The 21,801-nt window shown below is 41.9% G+C and overlaps 1 protein-coding gene across 1 annotated transcript in view; it reads right to left on the reverse strand.

Annotated features, from left to right (window-relative positions):
* Positions 1 to 21,801, reverse strand: part of UFD1 (ubiquitin recognition factor in ER associated degradation 1) — a 145,685-nt gene that overhangs the window by 44,233 nt on the left and 79,651 nt on the right. The window contains exon 6 of the mRNA XM_044068779.1: positions 2,731 to 2,803. Coding sequence (XP_043924714.1) covers positions 2,731 to 2,803 — 73 coding nt within the window. The remainder of the gene's footprint in view (positions 1 to 2,730; positions 2,804 to 21,801) is intronic.

Consider the following 21,801-nt stretch of genomic DNA (forward strand, 5'->3'; position numbering starts at 1 on the left):
TAACCAGAGTCCCTTGGTGTTGGCTTGAACTTCAGAGAAGTAGATACCAAACAGGAGAGGACCCAGAACCGATCCCTGTGGAACTCCACTATTAACTGCCAGGTGGCCAGATTTGGAGTCAGCTACTTTCACCATGTGGGTTCCGTCAGTGAGCCAGTTGGCAACCCATCTAGTGATATATGGGTTAATGCCCAGATTTGTGAGCTTATCAATGATTCCAGAGTGTGGGATGGTGTCAAAGGCTTTAGCTAGATGGCGGTAGGCTGTGTGGACAGCCTTACCTTCATCCACCGCTCTGGTGACAGCTTCGAAGAAGTCTATCAGATTGAGCTGACACGATCTGCGTTTCACACACCCAAACTGCATGGGGTCCAGGGTTTGAAGGCTCCCTATATCCTTTTAAGATCCGTAATAATACGTTCCATAGCCTTACAGATCAGGCTCGTCAAGCTGATGGGGAAGTAGTTCCCAGGGTCATTACTGCATCCCCTTTGTGGAGTGGGATGACTGTAGCAGTGCGCCATTCAGTGGGGACAAAGCCAGAAATTAGGCTATAATTTAACAGGGCACTCAAGAGTGGTGCCAGTTCTTTTTATAAATCGTGTAGGACACAACTCGGTATATTATCTGGTCCCATGGAAGCTGTATTCTTAGCTTTGGTCAGTGTGGTTTCTACTTGTGCAGTCATGATAATAGGGAGTTGGTATTCCTCGGGTATGCGGATGGGCCCTTTGGGGGGGGGGGTGAGTGAGGAGTAAAGTTCGCAGTAAACCTGCCTGCCAAGATACTGGCAATATCAGTGGGATCAGTATAAGTGGTGCTGTTGTGCTGTAGCTCAGAGCAACTCTGTATCATTATGCAGATTCTTGACATAACTAAAGAATGCCTTGTGGTTGTCCTTAGTATCTGTAGCAATTTTGCTTTCTCAAATAGCTTTGGCGGATTTGATGAGAGATCTCAGTTTTTTACCGAGTTTTCCCAAGGGAATTTTTCCAGTCATCGGACTTTACCCTTTTCTGCAACAGTTTTTTTTCTTCTGTTGTAGAGTTTGTTAATGGCAGGGGTACACCAGAATGGCTTTTTTTTTTTTAAGAGGAGAGTGTCTGGGTTGTTTGGTATGGCCCCATCTATGCAAATGTGTAAGTGCTCATACAGTGCCTTGGTGTATGATTCAGCACCCATACTCCCCATTCCCCATTTCTACGGACGACGTGAAGCTTGCTACTTCTGTCCTTAGAAGCTCAAAATTAGCTTTGGAGAAGTTTTCCACTGTGGTTTCCTTTTTTTGGGGGTGGGGGTGGGTTTGGATATCAATGGTGATTAACTTGTGGTTGGATCTGATCAGGGAGGGGTTTATCAAAGGAGCAGAGCAGCAGTCCCCACATGTTTGTAATGACTAAGTCAAGAATGTTGTTTCCCCTAGTGGGGGTGAGGATGAATTGGTCCAAGGCACTGGAGTTGATGAATTCCAGGAAACGTTGGGCAAAAGTGTTGAAGCAGGAGTAGTTGCTCCAACTAATGGAGAGGTAGTTAAATTCTCCCAGAATAAGGGTATTAGGCTGGACCTTGATGTTTTCCAGAGTGTCAGTCTCATACAGATTGCTAAGGGGTGAGCTATGCTTGGCTTACAAGGCATCTGCAAACCACACACTTATGAATCTCCTGCATATTTAAGTCAAACAGTACCAGAAATACAAGGTCTAGGGACCTAAAGTTTGTCTGTGCCACATGCTGGAGACACACGTGTCCCAGAGACTGCCTCTCCTATGGAACAAGCTTCCCATCCATGTGAAGTTGAGTTTGTATATTACCCAGTTTAAGTGCAACCTAGACCAGTGAATGGAGAACAGGAAATTTACACCAGGCCTGACACCCATATCCATTATGGACAGAGGTAGCTTATCAAGACTTGGCCCTCAATGTCCTATTTGGATACAGGATATCATTTTTTGGGAAAACTTGGCTAGGCTTAGAAAGGCCTCCCGGGTCATTAGCATAGTAAGTATATATCATATTAATCTGTAAGTGGCAATGAAAAGGAAAACAAAATGCTACATTCAATAATATTGCTTGTGCAAATCTTGCCTAGGTACATACATTTTCATTTCTTTTACTACAAATTATGAAATGTACACCTCAATCTTATACATAATTAAACAAAAAAGGTTTCTTAGACCATGTTCCTACCCACTCCCAAGGGCACACCAAGCCCCTTTTCGAAACATTGGAGGTGTGAAATGAAAGAAGGAATGAACAGGGGACCATAATAATTTGCAAAATTGCACTGGCTAGAAAGCTTTATGGAATGTCTGCTTTGTTAATGTCAGTGCAAGTACACACATCTGCATACCCACAATTCTTTGCGCAATCCCTGGAAGGCTCACTTTCACAGGAGTCCCAAGAACAGCAACTGCACTTTCGGGGCTTTACCAGATGGCACTGACTTCTTTGGACAGGTGAGCGTTATGGTCACTCCCATCTATATCTATCCTTAGTCAGCTCCTCCATGACTAAAAATGCTAATCTGAGCAGTGTTATCTTGGGTGTAGACAGGGCCAAAATCCCCTATTCTATACAGCTGTTCAGTATAAAAGAATGATCAACAAATCAAGTAATGTTGGAAACCTCTATGGCTTTTTGCCTGCAAGGAAAATAGAGCAAAAAAGTAAAAAGATATACAGTGCTCGTTTCAAAATTAAAAGCAAGTGAAATAAAAAAGCATGCACATACCTTTTCATTGTAGTTAATTGCAATTACATCACCAGTTGTAAGGCAAGCAAAGTTCCGAAGAGCATTTTCCAATCTGTCTCAAAAGTTAAAGTAAAATAAGCGAAAAAAAATACACACACCTGAGAAAATACAAAGTGCAAGTCAGACAGGTGCACAAAAGAAAAACCTACAGAGGTATAAAACACACAAGCTGCAGTCTTCTGAAACTACACACTAAATACGGTTGTCTTCCTAAAGATCATCTTTCAGTACAAAGGCAAACATAATGGCATCTTAGTGCAGAAAAACTTTAGAATACAGAGGCATTTATCCAGCAAGGGCTAGTCCTTCTACAGACTACAGTATTTTTAATACTCTCTTGTGGAGTAGTGCATTCATAAATCACCCAAAAACAGTAGAATAACCAAATAATTATCTCACTTACTCCTCTTTCAAAAAACAGTTCTTACTTTTGTTAGTTTATTAAAAAGGTACTGCTCACAAGACATTAAGACCTTTTTGCAATTTTCAGTACCCAAAACCTGGACCAGTCTATACCCTTTAACCACAGTACTCCCCAAAAGTTTGTTTACTCCTTTTTGCCTTCTTTTCACATAATGAAAGGATGGTTGCTTCACAACCAAGCCTGCACTCTTCCATCTCCTCATTAGGAAACATTAGCTTTGCAATTACTTCCTGGGAAATGACACTGCCTTTACAGACATGCTCTTTTCCCTTCAACTTGGAAGTTTTTCTCTGCAAGGACTCATAAAAAGTTTTGAAAATATGTAAGTATACACATTTCCAGTACACTTTTTTATAAAAAAAAGTTCCGCTATCCCTGACGCTGCTGATAACCTGACTAAATCTCCTCTAGGGAGGCAGCCATAGACAATGTGTTGACTTCCAATATTGCAAAGAAAAGAACAAAATTTCTAGAGAGGTGAACCCTGCAGGAGTCAGGATGCATTACTGAGCCAATTATGCCAGCAATGCAGAGAGATGCTATACTGTCTTTGTGCCAGACAGCAGGAAATGCATCTTTTCATCTATTTTTCCAGATACAGCTGCAGTAATTCGGTTTTACTGCACAATAAGAGTGGGAATCACTACAGAAGACAAGTGTGACTCTACAGTATCATAAAAGGTGCCAAAAACCATGCCAACACTGATTCCTACAACTCCTACCAGGCAAATGTTGCAGACTTGTGGCAAAAAAGTACAGTTGTGTACACTTACCATAAATGTAGATGTTAAGAGTGTATTCACTATAGCAGTCATCACACTTGGGTTATCTGCCTGCAGGTAGCCCTCATCGGCCCGAATACCAGAGTCCTAGTATTTCTGCATTGGATGCTGTCGCTTCTTCCATGTCAGGGGTATAAAAACAAGCAGCTGACACCATTACATCAGTTTTTCTTGCCCCAAATGTCAGGAGCCCTTAACTAGGGAGCTAGTATATGGTGTGGAAACCACCACCAGTAAAAAGCAAATACCAATACCATTAGGAATAGCCATAGAGTGGAGAGACAGAAAGACAGAGAAAACCAGGGGGCTGGAGGGAGAGAAACCAGGACTGCAACAGTGAATACACTTTTGAACATTTACATTTATGGTAAGTGTACACAACTGTACTATGTTCTTCGTGTTTCACTGTTGCACTCATCACAATTGGGTTGATTCAAAAAGCTGAGGAAGGGTGGAGGCAGTCAAGAAGAGTTAGGGCTGGCTAGTAGGCCCTGCAAGACTGCTGTAGCATATCCTGCCCTGGAGTTGGAAAAGATAGGTAAGTGGTAATGCTTGGTGAAGGTGTGTACAGAACTCTAGGTTGCAGCTTCCAGAATGTCCCTGGTAGGGACTCCCCTGAGAAATGCTGTAGAGGTAGAAGTAACCCTAGTTGAATGTGTTCTGACCCCCTGTGGGGTTGGTTTTCCATGGTGCTTGCAGCAGAAATGAATGCAGTATGCTAGCCATTTGGAAATGGTTGGTTTAGAAATGGCCTTGCCCTCTGCCCCTGTTGCAAAGATGACTAGCAGCTGGTCAGATTCTCTGAAAGGCTTAGTCCTATCAAGGTAGAACCTGAGCTGTCTGTGCATGTCCAAAGAGTGCAGGATCCTTTCCCCTTTATTCTGAGGGTTAGGGAAGAAGGTTGGCAAATGGATGGATTGGTTTAGGGCCACACTGGACACCACCTTAGGCATAAAAGGACTGCTTAGTCCTGAGGGAAACCCTGTCAGCATAGAAGATAATAAAGGGTTCCACAGCCATCAGTGCCTGTAGCTCAAACACTCTTCTAGCTGAAGTGATGGCTAAAAGCAAGGGTATTTTCTAAGACAGGAATTTTAACTCTGCTGAAGCAGCAGGTTTAAAAGGGGGAAGCATGAGCTTTTCCAGTACAAAGTTAACGTCCCAAGCAGGGGTGGGTGCTCTCCTTGGGGGCCTTAAGTTGTTGGCCCCTCTCAGGAAACATTTGATGAGAGGTTGAGAAAATAGAGGTAGCTCAGTATTGTAATGAGCCAAAATGGCAGAGGCATGAATCTTAATGGAGAAGGATAAGCCTATATGGAGTAGCTCTGCTAGGTAATCCAGGATTAGAGGTAAGGAGGGCACTGCTGTGTCCTTTCCTTTAGACTGAATCCAAGAATATCTTTTCCACTTTTCTGCATAGGATTTCCTAGTACTAGGCCTTCTGGCTTTAAGAATGACATCCAGCACCTGTTTACTTAGGGTTCCTGGTGGAGTTTAAGGAATAAGCCAGGCTGTGAGATTTAGGGTTTGCAATTGTGGATGCAAAATCTGTACCTACTGCTGTGACAGCAGGGTAGGGGTCTGGTGTAGGTGCCAGGGTGGCACATTTGTCAGGCTGTGCAGGAGTGGGCATCAGTGGTGGCGTGGCCAGTCTTGGGCAATCAGAATTGTCCTTGGCCTGTCTTATCTTGAGAGAAGGGGCAGAGGTGGACAGGCATAGATTGAGAGGTTTTCCCAGTGAAAGAATAGGGCACCCACCTTCTGGGCCCTGCTGTGAGGGTTCCTGGTGCATAATTTGCATAACTGGTGGGTTGTGGGGGGAGGCAAAAAAGATCCACCTCTAGGGTCCCCCACCTCTGGATCAGAAAGTTGAAGGTGCTGGGCTCCAATTTCCACTCATGTGGGTGTAGGAGATTTCTGCTTAAGTCGTCTGCCAGTGAATTTTGTTTGCCTGGCAGGAATTGAGCTTGTAGATGGACTTGGTTGTCCAAAGCTGTGCTCCACAGTGTGATGGCTAATCTGCAGAGTGGGTAAGAATGGGTTCCCCCTGCTTGTTTATGTACCACATAACTGTGGTGTTTTTCTGTTTCATCAGCAGTTGCCCTGGAAGGATTAGGTATCTGAAAGCTGTCATAGCATTCTGTACAGCTAGCATCTCCTTTTGGTTGATGTGCAGGAGAATTTGGCTTGGGCTCCAGTGGCCCTGAATGCATTTACCAGAGATGTGGGCCCCCCATGCATAGTCTGATGAATCTGTGGTCAGGGTTTGGGTGGCGTGGAGTAGAGTAAAATGCAATCCATTGTTGTGGTCGCATGCTTCTGCCCACCAAAGGAATTCTGCCCTCAGACAAGGTATGATAGGAATGACTGTTTACAGGTCCTGAGAATGTTGGCACCAAAGACTTTAAGTACCACTGAAGTTTCCTCATATGCAGTCTTGCATATGGAATTAGCAGAATACATGAGGCCATGAACCCTAAGGCATGCAGTTAGCTGGGTTCTGGTGGCCATTTGCTTGAAGTAGTCTGTCAGATAGACCTATTTTTCTGAAGTGAGAAATGCCATCTGTTAAGTTGTGTCCAAGCTTGCTCCCAGGAATACAATCTTTTGACTGGGCACTACTTGTGATTTCTTTTCGCTGATGGCGTACCCCAATGAAGAGAGAAGGCTTTTTTTTTTATACAAATGCCAGGTGCTGAAGCAGCAATTCCAGTCTGTCTGCCTGAATCAGGCAGTCATCAAAGTACGGGTAAATTTAGATATTTCTCTGCCTACAGTATGCAATGGCTGGAGCCAGGCATTTTGCGAATACCCTGGGCGCAGTAGACAAGCCAAAGGGAAGTGCAGAGAACTGATAGTGCATATATCCTGCCCTGAAAAGTAGATATTTCCTGCATGATTCCCTGACGGGGATGTGCAGATAAGCTTCTTTTAAGTCTAGGGTGACTAACCCGGCATTCTTGGCTAACATAGGGAGAAGCTGTTGCAGGGCAAGCATCTTGAATTTTGGGACCACCAGGAAGTTGTTGAGAATTGAAAAATCCAAGATTGGGCACCAAAAGCCCTCTTTCCTGGGTACCAGAAATAGTCTGGAGTAGAAACCCTGACCCCTTTGTTCTACTGGAACTGGCTGAATAGCTCTGATGTTGAGCAGGGAAAGAACTTGGTTTTGAGCCTCTGCCCACTGGTTTGGAGGAAGGTCTGGAAACCCGCTTGGTGTTGGCAGCGAATGGAAATAAAATTGTATCCCTGGGATACAATGTTGAGGACCCATCGGTCCCGAGTGATCGACATCCAGTTTTTTGCATGAAGGGCAAGTTTTCCTCCTAGGGGCAGAAACAATTGGGCAGGGCTGGGAAGTAGAGCTGAGAAGTCATTGTAAACTTTTTCCATAGGGAGTTGGCTTACCACTCCCTGTTTTAGGGGTGGGAGCACTCCATTGCTTAGATCTCTGCATACCCTGAGACTGTAGTCTGGGTGCTCAGTTTCCCTTGGGTCTTGTTTGGAAAGGCCTGGAGGGGACTAGAAAGGACCAGTGTTTTAAAGGGCAATGCCTACTGAATCAAAGTGGTTGCACTTGTAAGAATTCTTTAACAGTTTGCATAGATTTAGCTTTTTCTTCCATCTTTTTAACAACAACTTCTGCTTTGGTGCCAAACAAAAGGTCCTTATTTAAAGGAGCATTTAGTAATTTGGATTTGACATCATCTGGCAAGGTCTGCTCCTTCAGCCAAGCATGTCTTCTCAGTACAGAGCCAGTGACTGCAGCCCTGCAAGATGCTTCTAGGGCATCAAAACCACACTGCAAAGTATGCTTACTAACTTGGTTTGCAGAATGCATAAGCTCTTGCAAATCTTTATTTTCTGCACAATCTGGAAATATTACCATTTTTTGTTTAAGGAGTTCTATAATATGTTGCTGGTGCTTCAGCATGTGAAACTGGCAATTCAATGTCATGATAGCAAGAGTTGCAGAGGTATATACCTTCTTACCCAATCTGTCTAAAGCTCTGGAATCCCTGTCCGAAGGGGTAGGATTTTTGGCTGTAGTAGCCTTAATACTTTAGGTCCCTGGGAAATGATCTCTGGATCAGCAGTAGGATTGTTGAAAAGAAACTTGTGGGAATTAGGTACTCAGTAGTACCTGTCAGGTTTCCTAGGGGCCGGAGGTAAGGTGTCTGGAGTAAGACTGGATTCCATGAAAACATAATCCACAACATCCAGGACAGGGGGAATAGCTACAGGCCTGTGCTGAGGTAACTCTAAAAATTTAGTATTTTTGGACGGAGGATAGTCTTGGTATTCCAAATGGAAATGCTCTCAAGTATGCAAGGTTTCACCAAAAGAGAAATCCTCTGGAGGAGAGGCAGAGGGAATGGATTCCTCTGCATCTGAATCCTCACAGGATGATAAGGGCATGTCCTGATAATCAGAAAGGTCAGACTCATCGGACTCCTGGTCTGTAGAATCTGATGGCAACTAAATTCTTTGTCTCTTAGCAGGGGAAGGCCGTCTTCTGCTAATTAGCTTTATAAGGTCTTCAGCCATTCTAAGCATTTGTTTTTGTGGCATGGGGGCCTGAGCATGCGCTTTGGTCATCTGTTTTCTAGGCGTACTCTGGGCCTAAGAAACTCGGTAGTTTCGGCTAAAAAAGTAGGTTTGATTCGAACATCGGTAGGTCAGAAAACACCCTCAGACACCGGTGCCTGCACAGCGGCTCCGGACCCATCCAAGGTTGAGACATCCACTGGTTCCACAGTTGAAGAAGCATCTCGCGGCATACCGGACTCCGAATGGGTCTTAACAGAGGCCTGCAATCCACAGAAATGGGCATTGGGGCTGCCAAGGTCCCTCACTGAGTACCGGCGGACTGGTCACTAGCTTAACAGAAGTGTCGTCGGCAGTTATGGACCTATGCTGCCTGTCTCTGTCTTTACCCTTACTTTTTTTCGGAAGATCGGTAGTCGGATGGCTTACAGAAGCAATTTCGGAATACGGAGATAGAGAGCGAAAGAATTTAGCAACAAAAATAGCCAGACGACGAATGGTTTGGGCATTAAACAAGGCATAAAACCGACAGCGAGGGACATCGTGGTCTGGGCCTAAACAGGTGACGCAGTACGAATGAAAATCTCTGAGGTATTTGTTTTCCACAGGCAAGACAATTGTTAACATTTTCTGACATCAGTTAGAGCACGAAAAAGGATCCCCAACAGGGTACTTGGCATTAGAATATTTCAGGATTATCAACTCGAAAAATGAAAATGTCAGGTAGCGGCCGACAGGCACTTGTGAACTGCTTCTGCTTCGGGCTTCTCCTTGGCAAGAAAGACTGATGTAATGGCATCGGCTGCCTGTTTTTATACCCCCTGACGACCTGACGTCATGGAAGAAGCGACAACATCGGACACAGAAATACTAAGACTCTGGTATTCAGGCTGACTGAGGGCTACCTGCAGGCAGATAACCCAAGTGTGATGACTGCAGCAGTGAAACATGAAGAACATCTATTCCTGAACAGTATTGCTTGGTGACACAGAGGGACTGAGCTTTGACTAGACTTTCAGCAACTAAAAACTCAAGTAGTGGGTGCAAGTGTTAAAAGACGCCTGACATGGAAGGTAATAAAAGCAGCTGATGCTGGCAAACCCGCCTTAGTTAGGAAGTGTACTTCAGTTTAGGGCATGAGGCACACTCGCCTTGAAAGGTTCTGGGGCTAAAATATTCACTCTGGGCAGTGTGGCAACATGCAGAAAAAACAAGCACAGTGTGGAAAAGCCTTACATAGCGCACAGCACATGCTTTAGTTCTAACTGTAGGAGCTGGGACTGGAAGGGTGCAAAGAGAGAAAATCCAAAGGTAGCAGTTTCCAGTGATCAACCAATATCCAATTGCCACAACAACCCATGTGTCTAAACTGATGTTATTGAAAATCCATGCCCCTATGACTACTCAAAAAGAGTGATGTAGGATGCTAACACTTGAGTGTGTGGACAGGAGGAACTAGTGATTGAAAGTATGCTTATGAGGTGTTAGAAGCCCTACACTGTCTGTCTGGTTAGGGACAAAACAGAAAAATAAGGCAGAAGATGCGATAACTCTTTTCCAAAATAAAGTAATATTTTGAAACTGGGCAAAATGTATAACAAGGTCTGGTTTTAATATAGACTAATTTCCTAAGAAATCTTTGCATCTTTGTTTGCTGTCTGAAGTGTGATGAAACCAATTAGAAAGGCAACAGTAATGAAAAGTAAAGGTCTAATAATTTATGTAAAATAATGCAAGGATTTCCCCAACAAAAATGAAAAGGACCCTAACTTCAAACTATAACAGCAGAAACAGTGACTCAAGGAAGAGGTAACAGACAAGAAAAATCCAGAAGACAGGGTAACCACATCTGAAAAATAAAACTATCAGGACTTTAAGAGCACAGTCCTACCAGAGTTTCAGTAGCATAATCTCAAGAAAGCCAACAGTAAACCCTCAAGGGTAAAACATCTGTTGTTACTTATCAGGCTTTTTTTCTATTCTAAGTTTAAAATGAAAAACTGAAATTCTGCTACAGAACAAACCAATCCAATGACTGCATTCGATTTTTGTCCAGGTTTGAAAACCTCTTTACTTGCTTGCCACTAGCAGGATATTTTCAGGTCTGCTGAAACTGTTGGCTAGTTTACTAAACTGGCTCAAAAATAAATTGTTTAAATGTACTGGTGATGATACAGAACCCAGTGCCAAACTCTGCCTTCAAAAGACAAGATCTAGTAGCAATCTGTTTTTGTCAAGATATCACAACTGTTGTAATATTTATCCACACAGCAGGATGGCCAAGGATTCTCTCAGAAGGTGAATGGCCTATGAGGCTATGTGGATTAGTTTCACATCTTTCACAGCGACACAAGTTCAATTCTAGAGTGAAAATTACTCTGGTACTAACACCTTCCTAGTTTACTTGATGCGTTGTTGGTCCGCATTAAACCATGGCAAAGAAAACCTGCAATATACATAAAAAAGCAGTTTTCACATTCAATATGCACAGTAAATCTCTTAAATGAAGCAATGGCAAAAATGACAAGCTGTACATTTAGCACTTCCTTCAACAGACAAAATAGCCACAGTCCGCTGTTGGTCTCAAACAGCTAGACTTTTAAGATGAAATGAAAGTACACCCTGAATAGTTTGTCTTCAGAATATGGAAAATTTTCATGAAAAACACAGCTATTTGGGAATCTCACACAGCCGATTTACAAGTTACACCATCCCACTGCAAACACACACATGCATAACTGCCCATTCTGAGCTGAAGTTACTTTTCTTTGGCTGTAACACTTTTTTTTTAAACTTCTGGAACACTGGCACCATTGCAAATTTAATTTCTGGTTTGTGTGTGCACAGCATCAATGCAGGAGATGGCTTTCAGCAAACTAAAAGCTTTATAAAAAAAAAAAAAAAAAAGATGCCCTCAGAAGTGTTTAAATTAAGAGGGAATTAAGAGGGACTTTAGTCTGCTAAACAAGAACAAATGAAAACTGGATGGACAAGAGAGAGATCGAGATTGACTATTTAGTATATCTGATGAACTGCCAAGACTGAAGTTAGAAACAGGAATGAATGAAAAATGAGAGAGAGACTGAGGCAACAAATTAAGAAATCTTTAAAAAAAATCGTAGATTTAGAAGATAAAACATGAAGAGAAAATGTGAAGTTTCTTTGCATTACCAAAGTTGTTGGGAGGGAGTGGGGTATATTAAATTTATGAAGGCACAAATAAGCACCCAGAATAGCAAGTACTACTGTTGAACTCTTGAGGGCATACTGCATTTATACTCCTAATTTATCCAGTAGGAAAACTCAAGAGAGCCTGCTGATTAAAACGCTGTCATAGCAGGAGATGCTTCTGAGAAACATATAGCAAAATGGAAAGGTGCTGAACACTGGAGATGCCAGGGTATTTGTGGACCACAACTATTTGTCTTATACTAGACAAAGGAGGAGTACCTCTACTATAGTTGAGATTTACTTTGAAGCTGTGGTGAAATTCAAACTGCTATACAAAGCAGTCTTTCGATATTTGTCCAGATGTGTCAAATATGTATACTGAAGCAGATCTGACTTTGGAGGAGGTCTGGTCAACACAATTACAGTCAGCAAGTGAAGAGAATGCATTTTCTGGACCCTACACAAGTAGCAATGGTCCAAGAGACTGTGCCAGTGAAACTATTCCTAATGGCCCAAAATAATAAATCTGAGACACGGAGAGAAGCTGGGCAGTGACCAGAATAACCAGAAGAATCCTTAATTCATACTGGATGCTGGTGGTGTAAAAACGCAAGGAACAGGAAGAAGACTTAACAGTGGAAGAAATGGGAAATATCAGTCCCATTGACAGTTGCCCAAACTAATGTGAAAGCTGAAAAACAGGATTCTAGTTTTGCGCCAGTCAGGAGAAGGTGGGTTTTGAACCAGAAGCTGGTATGGTAAGATTGTGAGAACTCTACAGAAGATTAAGTGAACTTAGAAAAACAGTGAGGAAACTGCTCAGTGTCAACTTCACTATGTGCCATTTGTTTTAAAATGTGCAGTGAGCTATATATAGTGTATACATTTCATTTTATTTCATTTGCTCATGAAAGAATTAACTGGTGGGAAAAACAAAGTAAATACGTTTCATTTATATACTTCAAGTGGTTTAAAATGATTATAAACATGCAACACACTAGTAGAAAGTACATTTCTAAATGCAAAGACTAAAACCATAAGCACAGTAATGCAGTGTACTTTAAGAAATAAGTCAGCTACCACTCAGAAAAAAACATGACAGTAAGATACTAAAACTTAAGTAACTTACAACTTATGTTGCAGCATGACAAAATAAAACTTGGAAGTAGAAGGGTAAAGTTAAACAATATTGAGATCTGATGCTATGGAGGTATGGGGTTAGGATGGTGTACTGAGTTACTCACAAGATTTTTCTTGATATGCACAATGTATGCTAGAAGAATAGATTAGAAGACAGATTTACTTAAGGATAGTGTTTTTCTTTATTCCTGTAAAGTAAGTATCTTAAATAAAGAAAGCAAAGCCAAGACTGCAAAATTAGTAGGGATTTCCCATAAGCAGATGTCTTAGCAGAATATAGGTGTCTGGTTTGTCTAATTGGTACCTTAGAAGAACTTAACTGATGCACTCTGTGTAAGGAAGACATCAATTAGGAAATGTTCAAAAACTGCACTCTATGACCTCTTCAGTGGATCTGTTAGGAGGAACAATTTACTCTTAGCAGAACAGGTTTCAGGTTTACATCCAAGTTGCTCCCTATTATTCTAGTCAGCTCCTGTGCTTTGTCACTCATTTTCCCTTTGCAGTCCATAGCCAAGTACTAGGTTAGCTGCCCTTGTGGGCTAATTTAAGCCTAGCCAGTCTCCCTTTTTGTGCTCTAATTAACCTATCCATTTGATTAGAGACTGGTCTTGCTATCCCATGGACAATAACTATGCATTACCCCAATGACAAAAACTGGGATCATACCATAAATAATTTGAGAGGACTCATGGATGGGATAAAATCATTTAGGAGTTACTTGTCCATTAGTAGTACGGGGGAGTCCTTGGGTAAACTTTCTATTTCCCATCCACAGATCAGAGTTGGGCTTGACAGGGATGAAATATTTACGTGGATGTGGAGTCTGTTTCAGAGAAGTGGTATCCTCTGTGAGATATACCTGCCCCTCCAAACGGTTTTGTTGATGACACAGACATTTAGATTCCTAAACTGAGTATTTCTGATGGGTTGGAAGATGCCTTTTATGCCAGACATAGGTCATCTCTTAGCAGTCTGTAGAGATACAAAGTGACAGGGCTTTGAGTTGGTTCATGTAGGACTTGTCGTTTAAGCCTTGTATCCTTTTACTAAAGTATCTCTGTGGGAGTTCCAGTTGTTGCACGAGTCTGGATACATGCCATAGGGGCGCATTCTATTCAATGACTGGCCTCATTAGGCCAGTCATTCCATTCAATGACTGGCCTACTGAGGGCTGAGAAAAAGGGGACAATGACATTCCTAGATCTAGACACAATTCCTTTGTTTATAAGCTGTGCAATATAGATTGACTTTCTTACAACAACAATAGACACGTTGGTCAAAAGTGAGATCACTGTCCGCATAAATTCCCAAATCTCAAAGAACTGTGACAACTCTTACGGGTATAACGTCAATGTGATAGTTCCCTGGAGTAAATGACTTCCCAAAGGATAAATTAATGCAGTTTTTGGCATTTCGTTTCAGTCCACGAGTTTGGCACCACTTATTTATTTGGGACAAACCTTCCTGCAGGACGGTCAAGTAATTTGGAGAGCCAATGTCTGCTCCTAACTTGCAGTCATCTACCAACTTAGTCAGCCAGAGCCCTTTGGCATTGACTTTTACTTCAGAAAAACAGATGCCAAACAGGAGAGGTCCCAGTACAGAACTCTGCGACAAGTCTCTCTGTGGAAGTAACTTCTCCTGTTTTGATTTCTTTTGTCCCATCTGTGAGCCTGTTGGCAATCCAGCAGGTGACATAGGGGTTTATTCACAGTTTATTTAGCTTTTCTACTATGCCCGAGTGGGGAATTGCAGCAAAAGCTTTGTTCAAGTTTAAATACACAGTGTGTACCACTTTGCTTTCATCTATTGCTTTGCTGACATTAAAAAAACACCAAATGAGCAAGCATGACCTGCCCTTGACAAACCACTATGTCCTGACTGTTTAGTTCCATGACAAGTCTTACCATGGCTTTGGATAAGAGGCTGGTCAGACGTATGGATCTGTAACTGCTTGGGTCAATTCAGAACAATGGAAAAAGTTTCACTAGTAAAAGTCTATTTTAGGCCTTTGCTTCTCATGCTTCTGATAATAACAGTGTCCCCTTCGGATTCCTGGCTAAACATTTTTTCCCTCCTTAGGCTGTTCTGCATATAGAATGTCTGACCTTCTAGGAAAAATATTCTGAAGACAGCAGGATGCAACAGCTTGAATATCACACCCACCTCTCAACATTCCTTGATTGTGGAGATAAACTTGTTTCCTTTACCCACACACTCACTACAGTCCCCAATTTTTACTACCACAATTTTGTCAGCAGCAGCTCTTTCTGCTTGTATGTTTGCATTTTAATACAGGTCTTGACTATTTTCTCATAGCCAGATTTGTAGCATATGTATGATGAGAACTCTCAATTAATAAATCGCACTGTGGAATACCAGCCTATTTGGTTCAGGACTGTTAGTAGGATGACCAACACTCTTACAAGCCTAGCTGTGCACCCCAAACTTATTTGGATCCAGAGTATCATGAGCATCTAACACAGGGGTGCATGTTAATAGGGAGGTAACTAAGGGTTATGTGAAGGGGGGTGTTGGGATAAAACTTTTCTTATCGACGGCCTCTGTCCGTAAGGGACATGGTGGGCTAAAATGGGGGCAAATTTACAATCTCCCAGCCAATTGTCAAGACTTTGGTAAGGATAAACTCTGTTTTACATGGGTGATGAAACATACTCCATAGTGTGGGTATCCTTTGGGGGACATATCTATCTCTCCAGTATGTTCTGTTTATGTCAGAAATGAAGTTCAGATCCCTGGATCTAGTGTTTTTGGTGTGTTTTCTAATGCACACGTACAACAGATCCATCAGGGCTGGGTCTGAGAAAGTCCTGTAAACCAGACAACAATACCCTCTCTACAGCCTGTAGAAGACTGGATACAGACACAGTCTTTAGGCGATCAGGGTAGGACAGGGTGTTCATGCCCTAATTCTCCAAGTGAGAAACTTTTGTGGGCAACTGAGTTGTTGCAAATGTCTGCCCACTTTGGCATGTGCCTAACCAACATACTCAATGCTGGGTTTAACAAGGGCATAGTAGAGTGGTACTGTAATTTCAGTGAACTTGGATACCAGATCATTGCCTACAAGTCGGGTGACATGCAATGATTTTCTTACTGTCTTGGGTACGTGTTGGCCAAAGGACAGATTGCTTTGCTGTCTGCATATGCTCCCAGATCCCTTACTCTTAGGGTTGTTTTAGTGATGAAGTCATTAGCTTGGGTTGACAGTTTCCAAAAGGGCATTCTAATGCATTTATTGGCATTGAGTTTTAGTCCGTGGCTTTAGCAACAGTCATTTGCCAGTGTTAAACCCTCCTGCAAGATGGTGGTGTCTTGGGGTTGGGGGATCTATAATAGCTTCAGATTTACAGACAGCTGCAGATTTGGTGAGCCAGAGGCACTGAAAGTTATCCTTCACTTTTGAGAAGTAGATGCCATACAGGAGCAGGGCCATCACAGAGCCCTGCGGTACTCCACTGGTTACCGGTCTCTTAGCACAGGTGGTCTCACCAATCCAGACTTCTTAGGTCCAGTCTACAAGCCTGCCAGAAATTTAGCTATTTACGTAGGGATTTATGCCTAGCTCAATCAGCATGACAACAATGCCCGAGTGGGGTAATGTATCTAATGCCTTGGCCAGACCAAAATATGCAATATGCATGGTTTTCTCCTCGCCCATTGCCTTTGTGACTATTTCAAAGAAGTCTACTAGGTTAAGTAGGCAAGACTTTCCCTTACAGCCACACTGGGATGGGCTCAGTGTCTGTAGGTTGCCAATATCCTTGTTTAGCATTTCCATGATCATTTGTTCCGTGGCTTTTCATATTAGGCTTGATAGACTGAAGAGTCTGTAGCACCTTGGGTTCATTGATGATCTGCCCTTGTGGAGGGGAATGACTGCTGCGGTCCTCCATTAACTTGGAACGTAGCCTGCTTTAAGGCTGTAGTTGAGGAGTGCCACACATGGTCCTTACAGGTTGTGTTTCTCACTGCTCAGGAGGAAATGGGGGATGTTGTTGGGACCCATAGGGGCAGTGTTCTTAGCTTTAGTGAGTGCTGTCAGTACCCGTTCCCTGTTAATAGCTGGGGGAAATACGTTAAGAGGGGATTTCACCTGGAGGAACTGGGGGTGATGTTTCAGCCAAATTTATCAGCCATATGTTTTTATTGTTTTTATGGTTTTAAGCTTACAGGTTTAATGAGAAGTTAACTGGATTGACGATTATTTAAGATTATATAATCTTTTTTTGTGTTGGTTTTTAATTATGGTGCAGTAGGATTTTAGTTTATTATACTTGCACCTTTTGGGATGAGAGTTCTCTGTTTGCTGGTGCTAGTAATAGGAACACATCCCTTATGGGTCTATGTGATTTGTTAGTTTGAACACTTAATTAGCATAATTGATTATAAAAATGTAGTTGTTATTTAGAGATGTAAAACTTTTTTGTCTGAGGAAGGAGCGCCATTGAGTTCTCCGAAAGTGTGTGCTTACTTCATTAAATTTACATTTTTTATTGTCAGCCTTGGACTTGTGCTTTCTACAGCTCATTAGTTTGGTTTACCTACCTTTAAGGTTCCAAACATAGCTGAAGAAGGCCTTGTGATTGTCCTTGGCCTACGAGGCTATCCTGACCTCACAGTTGCCCTTGTTGGACTTAATTAGACCTCTTAGTTTCTGGTTTAGTTGTACAAGAAAGCACTTGTCTTTAAGGAAGTTGATCTTCCTGATTTTGGCAATGACATTTTTTCTTTTATTATACACCCTATTTAGGTATGGATTCCACCAATACGGTCAGTTTTCAGTATTTATTTTGGGTTTACTTCTAGTAGGCATGGCAGCCTCTACACAGCCGTTCACATGGACTCTGTGAATAATTCTGCATAGGTGGCTGTGGTCAAAAGTCATGGGGGCCTAGAATTTTGACAAACTGTCACTTAATAGGATGTAGCTTGCCTTAGAATAGTTATTAACGGTTACTGATTTAAATGTTTTTTTTTTTCCAGGTAGATTTTTACTTCCAAGAAGCCAGCTTTGTGATTCGACCTCACTAGTGATATGGTGGGTGGGTGGGGAAGGCAGGTATAAACACACTCCCATGTTGGCGAGTACCAGATCCAATATGCTTGATCCTCTTGGTTGGTGCATGTACTAACTATTCCAGGGTGTTAAGTCCAGAAAGCGTTGTGCCTGTGAGTTTGAGGCAGTGTAATCTTCTCAGTCTATAGAGGGGTATTTAAAGTCACACATGAATATGGTGTTTGGTTGGAAGGTGAATGCCTGTAGTATTTTTAAGATGGTGATCTCTAGCTAGTCATGCTTATTTGTACTTTCATAAAATTAATGCAGTCCATTCTTTCCAGATTCTCCGATACAGAAAAACCTTGGGCTTTCTCTGTCTGCTCTGGCTTCTACCTCTGCTATTTTTTGAGCAGTCTCATTTCAGACGGTCTTTCCTTCAACCCTGTTCAGTTATGACCTCGAACAGTACCATTTTTTGTTTTTAAGAGATTTATGCTACGTTTCTGAATTAACAGGTACATTATAGTGTATATCAATAGGGATTTGTAAACCGGCTTGCTTGTGTGGCCAAATCTTGTTCCTGGGCTGAAGTTCAAAACTTACCAACAGTGATCCCACACTTCACGTGATACTGGGAGTCAACCAAGATAACAAGCTGCGAGACAATAAACAGAACTGAACTTGGTTCAGAAAGGTTTAAAAAAATCTACTTATTTGTTGGAATGACAATTGCAAAATGTGAAATCCATATGTGTATGATTGCCTCTGGAAATGAATAAGTTTGTGTTTAATAAACCTACATAAAAAAAAATAAAATAAAAAAAAAAAATGCCAAGAGAGAAATTAATTTTTTCTCATGTCTTCCAACTAGTTGGCATATAACAGAATTATATTTCGATAAAAAACATATACCGCTTACTTAGGAGACTGATAATATTTTTAAGTGTGGAGTACTACTAGGTTTTCTAACAGTGCTATTAACAGATTCAGCAAGTGCAATACAAGAGAAGAAAAACAGAAAAAAGTAGTAGTTTGAAGAAGCCATTGAGAAGGTGGATCAATAGACATTAAATACAGCAACTCAGACCGGATTAGTCTCCTACCTCAAGTCTGTTCATGCTCTACTCAAGTATTGGTTACATGTCACCAACTGCATGACGTGCTTCTGCTTCACAAGACTCCATGAAGATTTCGAAGCAATTTTTTTTTTTTTTTTTTAAATTTCCCCAAACAATATTACGAACACTGGATAAATCCACCATCGTATGTGGCAGATAAAATAATCAGGATATTTCTGTTTATCAAAATGTGTTGCTTTTTTTTTTTTTTTTTGCTTCAGTGCTCTACAACATTCTAAACCGTGACGATTTTAGAAAATTCTGACAAACTTTACATGTTTCCATATACATACATAGCATTCTGCAATAATAGTGTGTGTAAAGTAAAGAAATTTTCTAAAACATGACAAGACCTTTAAACGTCATGCCCTTTAATACCTGTAAGCTACTCGTGTAAGAAATTAAGTATGGACAACTGTGCTTCATCTTTTAGATTTGAAACAATAAATCAAAATATTTTCTAAAGATCAGTCACCTGAATATGATACATCAGCTGAAGTCAACAGTGGAGGTTTATAAAAGGACAAACAGCTAGCTGCCCTTCCATGATTTCCACAGGAAAATACAACTTACTGAAGTTATTTTATTTATTTATTTATATTTGTTGACCAGGAGTGTCCGACTGGACGTAGGTCCATTTTCAGCAGAGGCTCGGGGAGAAAAGCTCCACAGTTAAAATAAACACAGTAGTTACATTGGATTACATAGCGATTAACAATTTACATAGCAATTACTTACAACATATTTACAGATGAAGAACATAGCACATCAGTAGACAACTAGAATCTTTATCTGTGAAGTACATAACAGACATTAACAAATGTTCAAATAAGAAGTTCCTGCTGTACAAGTACTAGGCTTATGAGCATCTCAGCTTGCTATAATCAAGGAAGTTAGTGGAGTGGAAAGAAAGGTAGTGGTTGGATGGGGTGGGTGATATTAGAGTGGGAGATGCAAGGGCATAGTCAGTATGTTTTTAGGTGCGCTTTTAGTAAAGTTTTGAAGTGGGTGCATGATGGTACGGAGGTAATTGTGGGTGGGTGGGAGTTCCATAATTTGGCTATGGTGCAAGAGAATAGTGCTTCAGAGTTATTGGCTTTAGTGATCTGCAAGTGATTTTTGTTGCTGGATCTTAGTGGTCTGGTGGTGCGATAGGGTTGGAGTAGATTCTGGAGGGATGGGACATTTAGTGGATGGTTTACTAGTTTGTGGGCGAGTGAGAGTTGATACCATTGAAGGAGGTGAGGGAGTTCAAGCCAGCCCAGTTCAGCAAGTGAGAGACAGTGGTGACTACGGTAGGATGCCCCTGTGGTGAATTTGGCGATTTTGTTGTAGCAGGTCTCTAGCTTGTTTAGATCACATTGCCTTAGGTTGGTATATATTGGAGAGGCATAAAGTAGGGCGGAGATAAGGTGGGAATTTGCTATTGAAATCTTTGCTGCTTTGGTGAGAAGATGCTTATTTCTGTAGAACGCTCCTAGTTTTTTGTGGACTTTTTTTATGGTCATGGATATGTGAATGTCAAATTTTAGTTTATTGTCTATTTCCACTCCTAGCAATTTGGTGTGTTCAGTTGGGTATATAGTGGTGCTGTCTTTTGCTGTGATGTTAAAGTGAGAGTTGTTTTGAGTAGGCTTGGTGGGTTGGAAGATGAGTTTAGTTTTGTTTGGGTTGAGTATTAATTGGGCATCAGATAACCAAGTTTCAGAGGAAAAGGCTTCCTGTGTGACTTTTTGCAGTTTGGGTAGGGACTGGGCTGAGCAGATGATGGTAGAGTCATCTGTGTATTGTATGAGTGTGCCATGTATGGTGGCAGAGGCTAGATTATTTGTGAAAACAGAGAAGAGTAGGGGTCCAAGGATGGATCCTTGGGGAACCCCTATGGAGACAGGTAGTTGGGGAGATATGTCATTCTGCCATACAACGGATTGTTGGCAAGACAGGTAACTCTGAAACCAGTTGGTGACGGATTGTGAGAAGGATAGGTTATTGAGGACAGAGAGAAGTTGTTTGTGTGGGACCATGTCAAATGCTTTAGAAAGGTCTAGGAAAGTAGCAGAGGAGAGATAGCCATTGTTTTTATGCTGAAGGATAGTGTTAGTAAAGGAGAGTAAGGCAGTGGTGGTGCTATGGTTTGGTCGGAAACCATGCTGAGTACTGGAAAGGAGGTTGTTAGTAAGGTGGTAGTCTGAGATCCGAGAGTGTATGCATCTCTCTAGTATTTTGGAGAGTGGAGAGAGAATAGCTATGGGGCGGTAACTGGTTAGTTCTGTGGAGGGTCCGCCTTTGTGGAGGGGAATTACATGCAATACTTTCCACAGTGTGGGAACATAACTTTCTGACAGAAATCGGTTAATCAAGATGGATACTGGGTAGGCCAGAGCATCAGCTGCGATTTGTAGGTATTCACTTGGGAGGTTGTCTGCTGCTAATTTGGTGGGTTTAAGTTTAGTTAAGAGTTTTTTTATGTTGGAGGTAGGCACAGGAGAAAAAGAGAAGGCAGTGGGGAGATTACTAGTTGAAGGTGTGGGTTGGAGGGGAGGGGGGTTGTGTTGTTTAGCTAGTGATAGTATGGTTTGTGTGAAGTGTGTGTTGAATGAGGTAGCAATATTTTCTGAGGAGTGAGGGATGTTATGAGGAGGGGTTCTGACTTTACCTGGGTGGAGGATGGAGTTTATGGAGGACCAGAATTGTTTGGGGCTGTGTTCGGAGGAGTCTAGGGCAGACTGGTAGTATTGGAATTTGTCCTGTTTTATTAGCTTTTTGATTATTGCGTAGTTCTAGGAATTTCTGTCTAGTTGAGGGGGGTCTTGGTTTTGCGCCAGTGCTCCCAGGCTTTAT

The sequence above is a fragment of the Protopterus annectens genome, chromosome 4.part0 (assembly GCF_019279795.1).
Source record: "Protopterus annectens isolate FY-2018-M chromosome 4.part0, PAN1.0, whole genome shotgun sequence".
NCBI classification, from domain to species: Eukaryota; Metazoa; Chordata; order Ceratodontiformes; family Protopteridae; genus Protopterus; species Protopterus annectens.